The following is a 17,007-nucleotide window of genomic DNA, read 5'->3' on the forward strand; positions in this document are numbered from 1 at the left end:
ACTACACTCATGGAGTGGTTGGCATTAGGAAGGGCATCCAACTGTAGAAATACTGCCAGATCAGACTGGAGCTTGGCACAGCCTCCTGGCTTCCCAGACCCCGGTCGAACTGTCCAACCCATGCTAGCATGAAAAATGGACGTTAAACGATGATGATGATGAAGTTCGAGTTGATTAAATTGACCTTAGTATTTGACTTGTGTTTTATCATCAATCCCCAAAAGATGAAAGGCAAGTTGTCATGGGAATTGAGCTTGAAGCTAAAAAGCTACCGCAAACACGGAAACATCTATCAAAGCTGCTGATCCACCATAATCTTTGATGATAGTGTTTTCTAATATAAGCTCAAAGCCTCTACTTTAGTGGGAAGAATATAGATGTTTTTATTGAACTCCCTCTCCTGCAAAGATGAAAAGCATATCTCTGTTTTTGCGTTTGCTTTTTAATTTTTGTATGACAATAGGTTGTTAATTGAGGATGATTTGGCTGCTGTTTATAGCTGAACAACTGCAGACAGCCTGCCTTACTAGCGTTGTAAAAAAATTTTTAGATCTAAGAGGAACAAATTTTCACTTGTGGGATAACACAGAGATTAGAAATGCATTCAACAGAGTCTGTTGATTTGTCACAGATGTCTTCAACATTTATAGTAAAGGAATAAGTTCCAACAATATCATGAGTCGGCAGAGACAAATCATCAGTATTTCTCTCTCTCTCTCTCTCTCTGTATATATATATATATATATATATATATTATATATATATATATATACAAACAAAATTTAGAGGACTGACCACTAAAAGTAGACAGCCCTTATGCTAGATATAGACGTCAAAATCGCCATTTTCCATGGAGAATATGTTCTCAAGAAAAAATTTCAGCAAAAAACCAAAGTGTAAAAATAAGCAAGACAAATGAAAATACACGAAAAGGAAAAACAATTACCTATGTACTAATTAGTTTCACTTGTTAATATTTGCGTATATGGATACATAAACATCTGCAAGATCATCAGCATAGTCTGTCGTTTACAAAACATAATTTCCAGAACTAGATACAGAACGCCCAACCGAAATCCAGTATGTATAAAGTTCTACAAATTATATTCATGTGTATCTTTCAAATCCCTTCACTTTGGCTCGCTGAGATCGGAAATTACTCTGCAGTTAATAAACTACAGCAGTCAATTTACCGATTAGAGAACATTTTTTATTTAAAATTTTTTCTTGAGAACATATTCTTCGTGGAAAATGACGATTTTGACATCTATATCTAGCATATAGGCTGTGTACTTTTAGTGGTCAGACCTCTAAATTTTGCATGTAAAAAAATTTTTTAATCTTCGGATTATGCTAGACCACTGGTTTTAATTGATTAATATCAATTCCTACCCTTATTTAATTATATATATATATATAATATATATATATATATATATATATATGTATATATAATAATAATAATACTAATAATATAATAATAATAATTAAGGTGGCTAGATGCAATTCAAAACCATAACAGAAATAATTCACCATCACCAAAGTGTGACAAAGGGTGCAGTGAGTACCAGCATTGCTAGAAATAAGAGTCAAAGGACTCCTTAGCCACATAGCCACAGAAAGCACATTTTCTCTTTACTGATAGGGGAGACAACCTCCCCACTTCAATTGAGAGGCATTAGATTGGCATGCCAATTTCGCATGAAATTTAATGCTCATCAGTAATGCTGACTCCATTATTGGTGGTGAAGTTACATTCTACCCCATCAGTGTATATAGTTTTTACCATAGGAACCAGTGGCTGTTTAATATATATGTCTTAATTGCTGTTGGTGTTGTGTGTGTGTGTATTTGTTTTTCTGTGTTAATATAGGTCAGATGAAGGTATTATTGTGGCTGGCAGAAACGTTAGCACGTCGGGCGAAATGCTTAGCGGTATTTCGTCTGCCGTTACGTTCTGAGTTCAAATTCTGCCGAGGTCGACTTTGCCTTTCATCCTTTCGGGGTCGATAAATTAAGTACCAGTTACACACTGGGGTCGATGTAATCGACTTAATACCTATGTCTGTCCTTGTTTGTCCCTTCTGTGTTTAGCCCCTTGTGGGTAATAAAGAAATAAGTATTTCGTCTGCCGCTACATTCTGAGTTCAAATTCCGTCGAGGTCGACTTTACCTTTCATCCTTTCGGGGTCGATAAATTAAGTACCAGTTACACACTGGGGCTCGATGTAATCGACTTAATACCTATGTCTGTCCTTGTTTGTCCCCTCTGTGTTTAGCCCCTTGTGGGTAGTAAAGAAATAGGTATTATTGGAGCATTGTCTTAGAGTCAGATGCCCTTCCTGTTCCTAAACATGACCTGTGTTTTTTAAATACAGGAATTTATAAAGCATTCACCTTCAAAAGCACAGAGCTGTTGGATGATTTATTGACAGGGAATGTCAACAGATGTCACTGTTTTTAACTCAATGATTTCTGTGTAAAATGCAGAAAGATAAACTTCCACACATATGACAGGCTCATATATAGTTTTTTTTTCTATCAAATCCACTCTGAAGGCATTGGTTGGTCTGAGGCTAGAGCAGAAACCATTTGCCCAAAGTGTCATGCTGTTAGATAGAACTTGAGACCATCTTCACAAAATGAACACCATATTCACACAGTCACACTAGCTCTGTGTGTGTGTGTATCATCATCATCATCATAATATTAAAATTGTGGATCTTACAAGACTCATCAAGCAATTTCCAAAGAGAAGAAAATATGGCTAGTCTTTGTAAGAATTATCATTTTAGTAACCAAATATTGTCCCATTTTTTAATACAAAAGTCCACTCTTAACCCTTTAGCATTTAAACTGGCCATATCCGGCCAAAAGTATTCTGCCTGTTTTATGTTCAAACTGGCCAGATCTGGTCTCTCACACCAACCCTACAATATCGTTTTAAAAATTAACAGCTACCTCATCAAAATCTCATAGCTACAAGATTAATGCACGATTAGTTCAAAACAATGTGGATGAAAAAGGATTAATTTTGGCAGAATAATGCGAACACTAAAGGGTTAAATATCAAATTTGTGTTGGGCACAGGCATGGCTCTGTGGATAAGAAGCTTGCTTCCCAACCACATGGTTTCAGGTTCAACCCTACTGTGTGGCACCTTGGATAAATGTTTTCTACCATTGCTGTGGACCAACCAAAGCCTTATGAGTGGATTTGGCAGACAGAAACTAATAGAAAACTATCATATGTGTATGTGTGCGTGTGTGTGTGTGTGTGTGTGTGTGTACACAAGTTTATGTGTGTGTTTGAGTGTGAATGTATATATGATTATGTCACTTTGTCCTGACATTGCGTGGCAGTTGTAAACGAATGTCACTGTTATACAAGCAGTGTCATTCATTTCCAGTATTCTGCACAAACATGTCTGGCCATGAGGAAATATTAGCTTGCTTGCAAACAGGAAGGTTGGTGTCTGGAAGGGCATCCAGCTGTTGAAAATCTGTTCCAATAAATTCCATCCAAGCATGCAGGCTCGGATGGAAAAGAGAACATAAAAACTATGACAAGGACACTTGCTTTCTTTGAGTTTCCCTTCCCTAAATCCCTTACATTACTTGTATGCTGTATTTTCAATATTATTTTCTGAATTGCACTTTTAGGAAATCAGTAGCATGGAAGAAAAGTTAGAATATCAGCTGGAAGAACGTACCCGTGACTTACATGACTTGCTAGACAACTGCCAAACTAGAGTAAGTTCACTTCTTTTCTTTATTAATCTCAACACAGTAACCACGAAAATACTGTGAGTCCTTCCTTGGCTTCTGTACAAATGTTCATGAGATGAAATATTTTTTATTAATTCTGTATAAACTGTGAATAACTTGCAGGTTTGACAAGCTGAGTTATCAAAAAATTGTGTACGCTTTGGTTTCACTGAAATTCTAAGCAATATCACTTCTCTCTTTTCTCTCTTTTACTTGTTTCAGTCATTTGACTGCAGCCATGCTGGAGCGCCGCCTTTAGTCGAGCAAACCGACCCCGGGACTTATTCTTTTGTAAGCCCAGTACTTATTCTATCGGTCTCTTTTTTGCCGAACCGCTAAGTGACGGGGACGTAAACACACCAGCATCGGTTGTCAAGCAATGCTAAGGGGACAAACACAGACACACAAACACGCACATATATATACATATATACGACAGGCTTCTTTCAGTTTCCGTCTACCAAATCCACTCACAAGGCATTAGTCGGCCCGGAGCTATAGCAGAAGACACTTGCCCAAGATGCCACGCAGTGGGACTGAATCCGGAACCATGTGGTTGGTAGACAAGCTACTTACCACACAGCCACTCCTGCGCCTTGTTAATTTTCTCTGGGCTGAGGCTTGTGATTGTCCTTTAATTGTTGTTAGATTTTGTTACAAATGCTTTTTTTTTTGTTTATCTCAACCATATTTTATCTATGGACCCCTTTGTTTCCTATTTTACTTAGGTGGACCCTCGTAGCCATTTGATGTATATAGAAAAGTCCTACTGTGGGGTAAGAAGGTTGTCTCTCAACCACATGGTTCTGGGTTCAGTCTGACTGTGTGGCACCTTGGGCATGTGTCTTCTACTATAGCCTCAGGCTGACCAAAGCTTGGTGAATGGATTTGGTAGATGGAAACTGAAAGAAGCCCTTTGTATGTATATGTGTGTGTGTGTGTGTGCGTGTGTGTCTATTTGTCTTCCCATCACTGCTTGACAACCAGTGTTGGTGTTCTTGTGTCCTTGTAACTTAGCAGTTCGCAAAAGGGGGGACTAGTAGAATAAGTACTAGGCTTAAAATATAAGTCCTGGGGTTGATTTGTTCAATTAAAATCCTTCAAATTGTTGCTCCAACATGGCCACAGTCTGAAACAAGTAAAAGAATAAATTACTATGAGGAACTGTCTAAAAAAAAAAAAGATATTTTAATTAGTATAACGAATTTATTGCAGATAAATTTTAACAACAAAATCTTACATGGACCTCCAATGGCACAAGCGTGGCTGTGTGGTAAGAAGGCAGCAAGCGGTATTTCGTCTGTCGCTACGTTCTAAGTTCAAATTCCACCGGGGTCAACTTTACCTTTCATCCTTTCGGGGTCGATAAATTAAGTACCAGTTGCGCACTGAGGTCGATGTAATCGACTTAATCCCTTTGTCTGTCCTTGTTTGTCCCCTCTATGTTTAGCCCCTTGTGGGCAATAAAGAAATAGGAAGCTTGCTTCGCAACCACATGGTTTTACGTTCAGTCCCACTGCATGGCACCTTGGGCAAGTGTCTTCCACTATAGGAAGCACTCCGACGGTTACGACGACAAGGGTTCCGGTTGATCCGATCAACGGAACAGCCTGCTTGTGAAATTAACGTGTAAGTGGCTGAGCACTCCACAGACACGTGTACCCTTAACGTAGTTCTCGGGGATATTCAGCGTGACACAGAGAGTGACAAGGCCGGCCCTTTGAAATACAGGTACAACAGAAACAGGAAGTAAGAGTGAGAGAAAGTTGTGGTGAAAGAGTACAGCAGGGATCACCACCACCCCCTGCCGGAGCCTCGTGGAGCTTTAGGCTGTTTTCGCTCAATAAACACTCACAACGCCCGGTCTGGGAATCGAAACCGCGATCCTACTACTGCGAGTCTGCTGCCCTAACCTCTGGGCCATTGCGCCTCCATGTCTTCCACTATAGCCTTGGGCTGACCAAAGCTTTGTGAGTGGATTTGGTAGACGGAAACTGAAAGAAACCCATCATATGTTTGTGTGTTTGTCCCCCTACCACAACCATCGCTTAACAAACAATGTTGGTATGTTTACAACACCCATCACTTAACTGTTTGGCAAAGAGTAATAAGTACTCGGCTTACAAAGAATAAGTTCTGGGGTCAATTTTTTCAACTAAAAGCCCTTTAAGGTGGTGCTCCAGCATGGCCTCAATAAATTGACTGAAACAAATAAAAGAACAAAAGAATATGGACCCTGTTTGAGTACCACTGGTTTAATTGGAAGGAAGTGTTTGCACCTTTGACAATTTGTACCTCTCAAAAAACGATGAGGTTTTTGCAATTGATATTCTTACACACCTGTAAGGTGTCATAGGCAGCTGCAAGAATAACGAAAGCAGAGAGGGAATTTTTTAAATCTGGCATTTCTGAGAAGAGATTTCCAGTGGTAAAGAACTCTGATGATCGGATTTCATATTTATGCTGCATTGAGTGAGAAATTCCAGGAGCATGGTACTCTGAGTAAGGAATTAATCCCAAGGTACTCACCTTGTGGAGGAATTATCAGCTAATGTACAGCACCTGGGAGGGAGGTATATGGTATAAGTGTGTTGGGTACGGCGAGCTGGCAGAAACGTTAGCACGCCGGGCAAAATGCGTAGCCGTATTTTGCTGCCGCTACGTTCAGAGTTCAAATTCCGCCGAGGTCGACTTTGCCTTTCATCCTTTCGGGGTCGATAAAATAAGTACCAGTTACGCACTGGGGTCGATATAATCGACTTAATCCGTTTGTCTGTCCTTGTTTGTCTCCTCTGTGTTTAGCCCCTTGTGGGTAGTAAGGAAATAGGTATAAGTGTGTTGGGTGAGCTGTAATAAGTGGAGGTGGTCTGCAGCTCGGTCTTTGAGTGAAAACATGTGGCTTAGTGGTTAGGGTATTTGGCTCACAATCATATGGTCACGAGTTCAATTCCCAGTGATACATTGTCCCCTTGAGCAAGACACTTTATTTCACATTGCTCCAGTACTACTCATGTGGCAAAAATGAGTAGTACCTGTATTTCAAAGGACCTGCCTTATTATATCTTGTGTCATGCTGACTCTCTTTAAGAACTACATTGAGGGTAGACATGTCTGTAGATTGCTCAGCCGGGGAAGCACTCCATCGGTTACGATGATGAGGGTTCCGGTTGATCCGATCAACGGAACAGCCTGCTTGTGAAATTAACGTGTAAGTGGCTGAGCACTCCACAGACACGTGTACCCTTAACGTAGTTCTCGGGGATATTCAGCGTGACACAGAGTGTGACAAGGCCGGCCCTTTGAAATACAGGTACAACAGAAACAGGAAGTAAGAGTGAGAGAAAGTTGTGGTGAAAGAGTACAGCAGGGATCACCACCATCCCCTGCCGGAGCCTCGTGGAGCTTTAGGTGTTTTCGCTCAATAAACACTCACAACGCCTGGTCTGGGAATCGAAACTGCGATCCTACGACCACGAGTCCGCTGCCCTAACCACTGGGCCATTGCGCCTCCACTTGCACATTGCTCAGCCAGGGAAGCACATTGATTTCATGAGCAGGCTGGCTCATTGACCAGATTGACTGGAACCCGCATCACCATCATAACCGATAGAGTTCCAGTCAAGGTCTTTGAAGTTATAGTAGAAAAGGGCTGAGTGAGGAGCAAGCACATCTGTGGGAGTCATTTCATGTTCATCAGCTGGATGGCTTTTTTTTAGCTTTGAGTCTAGGGTGTTTGTGTATAGAGCAGCACTGACCCAGATGTGAGAATAATATTATAGTGCAGGGCTCACACAGAAATACGGTTTATATGGCATGTGTCAGGAGATAAAGGGGCTTTCATCCCATCCCTCTCACTAGAAACATGAGTCTTGCAGCAACAGTGAATTAGCCTCTCTATCAGGGGTTCTTAACCGGGTCCCATATAATTGTTAAAGATCCAATATGACCCTTGGGGGTCTCATGTGAACCTTGAGGGTCCATATAAGTTTTTTTTTAGTTAAGATTAGCAGTATCGCCCGGCGTTGCTCGGGTTTGTAAGGGAAATAACTATATAAGCATTTTTAGAGATATAAAGTATAATAGCCATCTCAATATGGCTAAGCACAAAGGGGGGTGTTACTGTTGCTTTTTACGTTCTGAGATTTAATAATACATTTTTAGAGAGTTACTTCCCTTATATAATAGCAAAAAAAATGCATTAAAAATGGGAAAAAATGATGGTAAATTATTTTTAAAATCGTAGACTCATCGTAGATACGCGCTAATACCCAGAAGGGCTCAATATGAATCACAACTATAAGATACCCGCTTTTGGTTACACTGCACCGCAAAATGTGGGAGTAGTTAGGAATCTAAATCGTAGGAGACAGCACACAACTTTTCTTTTATATATAAAGATAAACAGTTATACAATACATACAATAATTTAATGATTTTTTAAATACAATTCCCAATAATATTTAATTATAAAAATATAATAGGGTTCTTTTTAAACATCAAATGGCTATGAGGGTACAGTGGAGTGAAATAGAAATCAAAGGAGTTCACTGGCAAAAGATGGTGGAGAACTCATTCTGCTAAAAATAGCAGCCAAATCTCCCTTAAGTCACAACCTTCTTTAAAAACGGGTAAGAAAGAATTAGATAATGTGGACACATCTAAAGAGTTATAATGGCCATGGATGGAAAGTCTTTGACCATGTCTACTCAAATATGACCAATCTTAAAATAAACAAAAACATCACAGCTAGAGGGTTATATGACTGGACCTCTTTGTGGTCATTTTACATGCTAGAAATTGCAGCCGAATCCACTCTGCTATCTTAAAAGAGAGGGAGACACATTGGATAATATCGTTCTAGATACATTGTTTCTAGACAAAGAGATTGGATGGTCATAGTTGGAGTGCTTCTGATCATAGGTCTGCTGAATTAGGACCTTTTTTTGAGTCTAAAAGAACTCTTTTGTCTTTCCAAATTAATTTCATTGAAAAGTAGGCTATTTTTAGATTGTTACAAATTCCAGTGAAAATTTCTGTTTTTATACATTTGCTTTTTTTGTTGTTGTTTGCTAATGAATGAAATAATCTTTTTTTTCTATTTTACAGATTTCCAAAATGGAGGTTCAACAACAACAACAGCAACAGCTGATCTCCATGGAGATGGTGGAAAATGTAACATTCCGCACATTGCTTACGAAACTAATCAATGTTGTCCTCGCAATCTTGGCTGTGATTTTGGTGTTTGTGTCAACAGCAGCTAATCTAGTGGCTCCATTCCTTACAACAAGGTACTTTGCCTTTCAAGCCATTGACACTTTCCTCTCCTATTATAAAAGAGAAGCTGATCTCCATCTGTCTGTCTGTTCGTCACAACATGTATTAGAGTGAGGGAAGAAGGGGAGGAGAAAAAGTTGTTGTTGAGAGAAAAATACAGTGAGAGAGGGAGAGAGAAAGAAAGTGAGAGAGAGAGTGTGTGTGTGTGTGTGTGTGTGTGTGTGAAAGATAGATAGATAGAAAGATAGATAGATAGACAGACAAATATGTTACTTTATTAGCCACACAGGGCTGCACACAGACGGGGCAGATTACAAAGAACTTTGGAGAGAATAAAAAAAAAGTGGGGTAGGTTTTCGATCAAAAGGGATCATAAAAGGGGAAAAAAAAAGCGATCAATAGGGATTGTGTATCACAGAAATGTCATGGTGTAAAGGGGGAAAGCAAGTAAGGTTTATCCGTGGAAAGAAAAGCCTACCGAAAAGACCACAGTAACCTTGGTCAGTAATGTCACATGTTAACACATTTGTTTGCAAGTAAGTAACCCTCTGTTTAAAATTTTTCCGGGTTCATAGGATTATGCTCAAGGTGGGTTCGTCATTCACACGTGCCATCCTTGCTACATTCACCCATCTTTTTTTGAAACATTCGCTAGACAAAACTTACCTCTCTACTCTCATTTTCCTTTTCAAGTGATACTTGAAGAAGTTGATGAGAGATTGACCAGAGAGGAAAGTGTTTGTCTCCAATCCTTTCAGACATGTCCACCAGATGCATTCTTTCGCCATAGCCACAAGGATGATGAAAATAGCTCTTCCTTCCCGTTTGAGGGAAGGAGGCATGACAATATTGACGATAGACTCGGCTGATAAACCGACTCGTCCCACATGTGACTGCAGTCTTTTGACATAAGCCCACAGGTTGGAAATTGTTGGACACTGCACAAGTGCGTGCAGAACGGTTTCGTCGCTCTGACCGCATCTCGGGCAGGTTGGCCCCGTGTTTCTTGAGCCGTGTCTGTAGAGCTTATCCCGAACGGGTAGCGCTTCTCGGTAGCACTGCCAGGCCAAGGATCTCTGGAAGTTGTCCATGGGCCCTGGCCCGAAAGTCGTCCTGAACAGGCGGGTCAGGTATTCCTCGTCGACGTCCAGGTTCGCCCTGAGCTCGTCGTTATACCTCCCCTCCACTAATTCCCTATAGAATGCTTTGGTTGTGTTGCAGTCACTCAAGGTTGACCCGGGATGGCATAGTTGCTTGAGAGCAACGCTACACTCTCAGTGCCATTCACCCTTCCTCGGTTTCTTTTTGATCCATGACTGCAGTTCAGTCACGGAGACGAGTTGTGGGAAAGTGTGCCTCACAAACGGCGACCACACCTGTTCACCATCATCTACAAAGAGCCTGAGATGTTGCAGTCTCAGTGCGTGTCTGCGCATCATCAACCACGGCATGCCCAGTCCTCCTTTTAACGGGTGTTGACAGCAAATGGATCGCCTGACCATCGGGACGCATCCTTTCCACAGGAAGCGAAAGAGAATGCATTCTAGTTTGGTGATGGTAGGGTCGGGACAAGGCACGACGGTCAGGCGGTAGTAAATGACGGATGTGATGTATGTGTTCACCACCTCTGCCCGACCTTTTAGGGACAGTTTCCTCTCGGCCCATTGGATGGATGGATGGTGTCAGCATAGTAACTTTTGATTAAAAATGTAGGAATTTTAATTGCTATAGTTAAAATATCATGAGAAGAATTATGACTCCACTGCTGTTTAATGTAAATGTTATGAAAATTTAATTTCATTGGATTCTTTCTTGCCGTAAGTTTAGAACTGAATTTAGGTACCATAAACTTTTATCTGTTGTTTTGACTGCATTGTCATCAATCATTTATTGGTAGCATTGGTAGAACAGCCTATCGCTCTTTGCGTTAAGTGACTGATGACTTATCTTATTGAAATATAATAGTAAAGTAAAAATTAGAGGCAATTTGTAATAGCTAATTTGAGGGGCACATGATATAGTGGTTAGGGTGTTGGACTCCTGATTGAAAGATTGTTCTGTCCAGGGAGGAATATATACATCAGAGAAACTGGGAAATCAGCCCTATGCTTTTTACAGAGTAATGTAGACTAAGCTATTTGAGGAGGTGGAATAGCAAGTGCTCTGTCGTGTAATTAGCAATGACACCACCCAGCAAACAGGTGAAACTAATATCAAAGCTGCTTAGATGCAAAGGTGTTATAACTGTTACATCGTCCACGAATGCCCTACAAACTGGATGCCTTGTATTGTCATTAGTCCTTATTTCTGGTCTTTGGGCTGCTTTCCTCCCTCTTTTTGTTGAAGGATCTCAAGAGCCCAAAACAGGACCAAGTATTATGTTCTCTGCCATAATGCCTTTTGAAAGTTTCCGTCATGTGGTTGTGAAATTTCCCATAATGAACCTTACCTTCTGTGAATTCTTGACTACTGCTATTGGTACTTGATAGTACTTTGATGCACTTGAGATTAACTGGCGGGGCACATTTGGGTGGTCTTTGGCAAGATCTAACTATACCAGTGAGAGTGTGATGTTGTGCCTCATTGTTTTCTTCATATTTTGGCTGATTGTTGATTTATGTTTAAAGCACTCAGAGTACCTTAGTACTTCTCCTTTCAGGACACTCATGTCATTGTACTCATTGGCAAGTAGACAGGTTAATCTTTTGACATTGAAAGACCAAAAGAACTCTTTGACATCTGACAGATAGATATCTTGAAGTCTTGCTGAGTTATTTTCTCCCATACCAAAACATTCATTCTGAACTGTCCAGGGCTTATTCCTGTGTTTTCTTCCAGATTGCCCATTTTACTAACCTCCGCAGTAGCGACAGGAAGATTTTGTAGATCTTGTACAATATACCAGATGACCCTAGAGCAGCTCATGCCCAAGCTATTGCCACTATAGCACTTACTTCATAGAATGTGAAGTCTGCCATGTTGAAAGGGACATGTGGCTAGAGCTTTGGCGATTGGAAAGGACAGTTAGCCAGTGGAATGTCTCTCTTGGAGTCACCATAGACCACTGCCACTCTGCTCTTCAACTCTTCTTTAGAACAGACCAGCTTTCCAAGGAGATCAACTGTGAATCAGAATTAGTTGTTAAAAGAGACCTCCCTCTGCTTTCTCTGGCTTTTCCCTTTTATCACTCTCCTGCAAAACTGCTGCAATTTCCCCCATAATTCTGAGCTCAGCTGGTTTTATACTACCATCTTCATCTGCTTCTTTCCATCTTTTCTTCAGCTGTTTTAGCTCATTCTTCAGTTCTGTGATCTGATGCCACCTTCTGTTGGGACAAGGTAACTTCCCAGTTTTCCCTCCTTCATGTCAAAGGTATCTTGGCATGCCTGGCATTTAAATTTACACAATGGTCCTCATCTTTCTGCTTGCTTCTCCTGTCGTATTACTGCTCAAGATGATGCTTAGATCCTCATCTAACTGAGCCCATCTGCTGCTGATGCTGCTGGTTGCAAATTCATGCCAATGCACTGATTGGCAGGTAGACATGTTAATTTTCCGACAATGAAGAACCAAAAGATATTTCCTCTTGAAACCGTCGAAGCTTTTAGATTCACCCACTCTTCGTGTGCCATGAGCAAGTTGAACTAGAAGATCCTGGGTATTGTGCTTTGCTCCTAGCCATAGTCCTCCTCCAACTGACAAGCTGTTCCAATACCTTTAGAAATAGATTCCTGAGTAGAATCAGGTACATTGCATTGCTGTAGTTACTACTGACATTTTGATTTGCCTTGATGAATCTTCATGTTGCATGTTGCTTTTCAATATTCCACCCCCAGACGTTACATCTCCTTTGGGTATTACCTTCCTGTCTTGCTATACCCAACCTCATAATCCTTATATCATTGTCCCAATTAATTGGCCATGTGAACTGTCCTTGATAGCAGATTATCCTCCTCCTTCTTCAGTCTTTCTAGTGGGGGTCAGAGCAAGTTCCTCTCAGTTTAGTACATGTAGCTTGCTAGTGCTAGTTGTAATACTTTGATTTGTCATCCATTCTGTCATGGATCTCCTCTGTTTTTACCTAATTTATCTATCTCCCTCATATATGTTTATTTATTTATTGATTTTCAATTTCTTTGTTTCAGAGCCCGAATATTAAGTACCACATTGTTAATATTTGTTATCGTGATGTCTTGGAAGAATTGTGACTACTTCCTGCAGATTTTCGATTACATTATGTCAGAATATCGACGCCTGTTATCCAAGCGATAGCATCCATAGTAAATTAGTTGCAATTTCCTAAAAAACAAAAGACTTACATTGTCTCCAGGAGCGCTGCCTGTGTTGAGGGCACCGACAAATCTGCTGGCAACACACAGCAACTCAAACTTGTTGACAACGAACCGCGTGGAGCACGTGGCTGTGATGAAGAAAAACTGGGCTGGACAGTTTCCACTTGCAAAGTAGTTGATTCTTTGTGTGTCAGCATTGTGACTTAGTTGCTACAACAGGTATTCCGCTTGCATACACATAGAAGATAACATTGGTGTACCAAGAATTGACATACATGTACACATTTGAAACCACGCTCTAACACACAAACAAATCATATATATATATATATATATATATATATGCATACACATACATATATACACATGCTCACATACAAATACATGTATGTATACAACTAATTTATTGGCTCATACCTTTGTACTCTTACACATCTGCAACCAATATACAAAACAAACATTTCCTTTTGAAAAAAATGGAAGAAGAAGAAAAATTGAAAGTTATAAACAAAGAAACTTCTCTTGAAATTTTAATTCACATGTTATTTAAAAGAAGACAGACTGCTATTTGCAAAGAGTACATTGTGTGTACTCTTCATTTATGTCTCCATGGTGATTGCTACAGATTTGGTGCTTGGCATCCAATACCTTCAGGTGGATATTTCATCTGAACACTGATGTTTTTTTAGTCTTATTTGCTGACTGCTACACGAGAGACTTTTCCAGTTCTTTAGTTTACATAGATGCACACACACACACACACACACACACACACACACACACACACACACACACACACACACACACAGCTATACAATGAAACAATGAAATAATCACCAGATACTTTTTTTTTACAAAAATATGTATAATTATTTAATCCAGTCCTAAACGAAAAAAACACGCATCAGAAATACATAAAGGTAAATCAAATAGAAAGACACACACACAAAACATGGTGAAATGCTTGCACACACATACGTTTAAGTATATTTATTCATACATATACATACACAGGTACAGTTAAATGACATCCATACATATACCCACGCATTCTGATTGCATACAGATGGAAGAAAATGTACCGACACATAAGCATATCTAAGCAGGTTAACACACACACACACACACACACACACCTACCTACCTATGCCTAGACAATACACTGCAAGGTGTGATTTGTCAAGGTGAAAACAAACTGACAAGAAAAGCCTTGTTGTAGCTTTCAGCAATTTTCTCTGATGGAGATTAACAAGTGATAAAGCCCCAAACCCCCCATCCCCCACCCACGACCCCACCCCCCATCTTTCCACCCTACCCTCCATCCTCCTCCTCCATGATCCCTCCTTCCACCCTCCCCCTCTCCCCATCGCCCCCCTCCCACAAACAAAAGAAAGGACACAGCAAGCCTCTGCCTGCTACTCACATCACTCTGACTTTGCTTCCTGTTGTTTCTTGATTTGTTTTTTTTTGTTTTGTTGTTGTTGTTGTTTCCTCCCCACCCCCACCACTACAATCACCTTCCCCTTCCCCCCACTTCAACCACCCTGTTTCATTTTCCACCCCACCCCCCGAAGCTCTTTTTTCCTTCCTTCCTTAGTATTTGGTTAATTCAGTCCATATTTTTTTTGGATATTGTTAACTTCTTGATGCTTGAAAAAGACAAAAAAAATATATATATATTTGTTCTCTTCATGTTTCTTTTTTTTTGTTTTTCCTCTGTTTTGTTTCACCTTTTTTTTTGTGTCTCTGGAATCATTTTCCATAAAAATGGAAAAAAAAAGGACAAAAATCCTTCCCTTTTCCCCTCCACTTCAAGGCAACCAGGAGAGCTTCAAATGGTAGGTAGTTACCTCCCCTTTTGAAACTGGTGTTTTGTTATTTATTTTCCCTCCTCTCTGCCATCCCCACTGTTTTCAGTTATACTTGATTGTTTTTGGTCAGCCTGATCTGGAAAAGTCAGGAATGTTCTCCGTTTCAGCTGACTCCCCCAAGCCCAACAATATGAAAAAGAAAAAAAAAAGAAAAAGAAAATCATTTAATAAACAAAAAAATTAATACTGAAGCCTTCTTTTCTTTTATATGTATGTATGATACTGATATATATATATATATATATATATATATACTTTATTTAAAGCAGCAGAAAATTCAACAAAACCTGTTACTCTGAGTTTCACATTGCTGTTCGTCGGACAGTTTTTGCTAGTGTCCGACGAACGGCAACGTGAAACTCAGAGTAACAGGTTTTGTTGAATTTTCTGCTGCTTTAAATAAAGCATATTACTCTACCACTGGAATTTGAGTACTCTTTTTTCCACCTTGTTTCACATTTATGTGTTTACTCCGGTATATATATATATATATATATATGTGTGTATGTGTGGAGGCGCAATGGCCCAGTGGTTAGGGCAGCGGACTCGCGGTTGTAGGATCGCGGTTTTGATTCCCAGACCGGGCGTTGTGAGTGTTTATTGAGCGAAAACACCTAAAGCCCCACGCGGCTTCGGCAGGGGGTGGTGGCAATCCCTGCTGTACTCTTTCGCTACAACTTTCTCTCACTCTTACTTCTGTTGGCCTGCTCGCTTAGCCTGAGGGGTGGCGTCATTTGAAGGCTAAAACAATGCGAGTCACACTGTGACCAGCGATGTGTAGCAACATCTGATAGCCTAGTCAGTCACGGTGATCACAGTGATATATATATATATATATATATATATATACAAGGGTGCATGGTTTCGTGGTTAGGGTGTTGCATGAGATTGTGGTTTCAATTCCTAGACTGGGTGGTGTGTTGTGTTCTTGACCAAAACACTTCATTTCATGTTGCTCTGTGATCACACCTGTGATCACACCTGATGCATGGTACACCTGTGCACCTGTCCAGACATTGTCAAATTGATGGAAAGAAAGAGCTAATGCATGGCATAGACATTTGATCCCTATAAACAAATCATCTGTGCAGGTCGTTTCTCAAAAAACCGAACACTCCTATGTCGCCTTCGGCAGGAGACTCCATCATACTCACACACACACACACACACACACATATTGACATATTGGCACTTGTATATTGCTCTACTTGGGGATGGTCACATTTTGGCAATTCAACTCATGCGCTATGTATTTGGTCTTCACTTCAGCTTTATTATTATTATTACTCTTACTCTTATACTTGTTTCAGTCATTTGACTGCGGCCATGCCGGAGCACCGCCTTTAGTCGAGCAAATCGACCCTGGGACTTATTCTTTGTAAGCCCAGTACTTATTCTATCGGTCTCTTTTGCCAAACCGCTAAGTGACGGGGACGTAAACACACCAGCATCAGTTGTCAAGCAATGCTAAGGGGACAAACACACAAACACGTACACACACACACACAAACATATATATATATATATATACGACGGGCTTCTTTCAGTTTCCGTCTACCAAATCCACTCACAAGGCATTGGTCGACCCGAGGCTATAGCAGAAGACACTTGCCCAAGATGCCACACAGTGGGACTGAACCCGGAACCATGTTGTTGGTAAGCAAGCTACTTACCACACAGCCACTCCTGTGCCTATTAGCTTAGTTCCTTTGTCAAAGTTCTTTTGTCACACATCCTGTGACCTATTGAGTACTCTCTACCCCACACGTCTCCTCTTGTTTCGAATGGGATAAGAAGATCAAT

General features: G+C 40.4%; 1 protein-coding gene across 9 annotated transcripts in view; it reads left to right on the forward strand.

Moving 5' to 3' along the window:
- The window catches only part of LOC115223375 (transmembrane and coiled-coil domains protein 2), a 354,243-nt gene extending 338,848 nt beyond the window's left edge, over nt 1–15,395 (forward strand). For 8 of the 9 annotated variants that reach the window (XM_036512410.1, XM_036512416.1, XM_036512411.1 and 5 more), the window contains 4 exons: nt 3,663–3,752; nt 4,496–4,543; nt 8,874–9,055; nt 13,187–15,395. In XM_036512410.1, the coding sequence (XP_036368303.1) occupies nt 3,663–3,752; nt 4,496–4,543; nt 8,874–9,055; nt 13,187–13,313 (447 nt within the window). In that variant the 3' untranslated portion in view covers nt 13,314–15,395. The remainder of the gene's footprint in view (nt 1–3,662; nt 3,753–4,495; nt 4,544–8,873; nt 9,056–13,186) is intronic. The other variant, XM_029793873.2, reaches the window with a different exon arrangement.
- Nucleotides 15,396–17,007: the final 1,612 nt, after the last annotated feature.

This window comes from Octopus sinensis, linkage group LG23 (assembly GCF_006345805.1).
Source record: "Octopus sinensis linkage group LG23, ASM634580v1, whole genome shotgun sequence".
Classification (NCBI taxonomy): domain Eukaryota; kingdom Metazoa; phylum Mollusca; class Cephalopoda; order Octopoda; family Octopodidae; genus Octopus; species Octopus sinensis.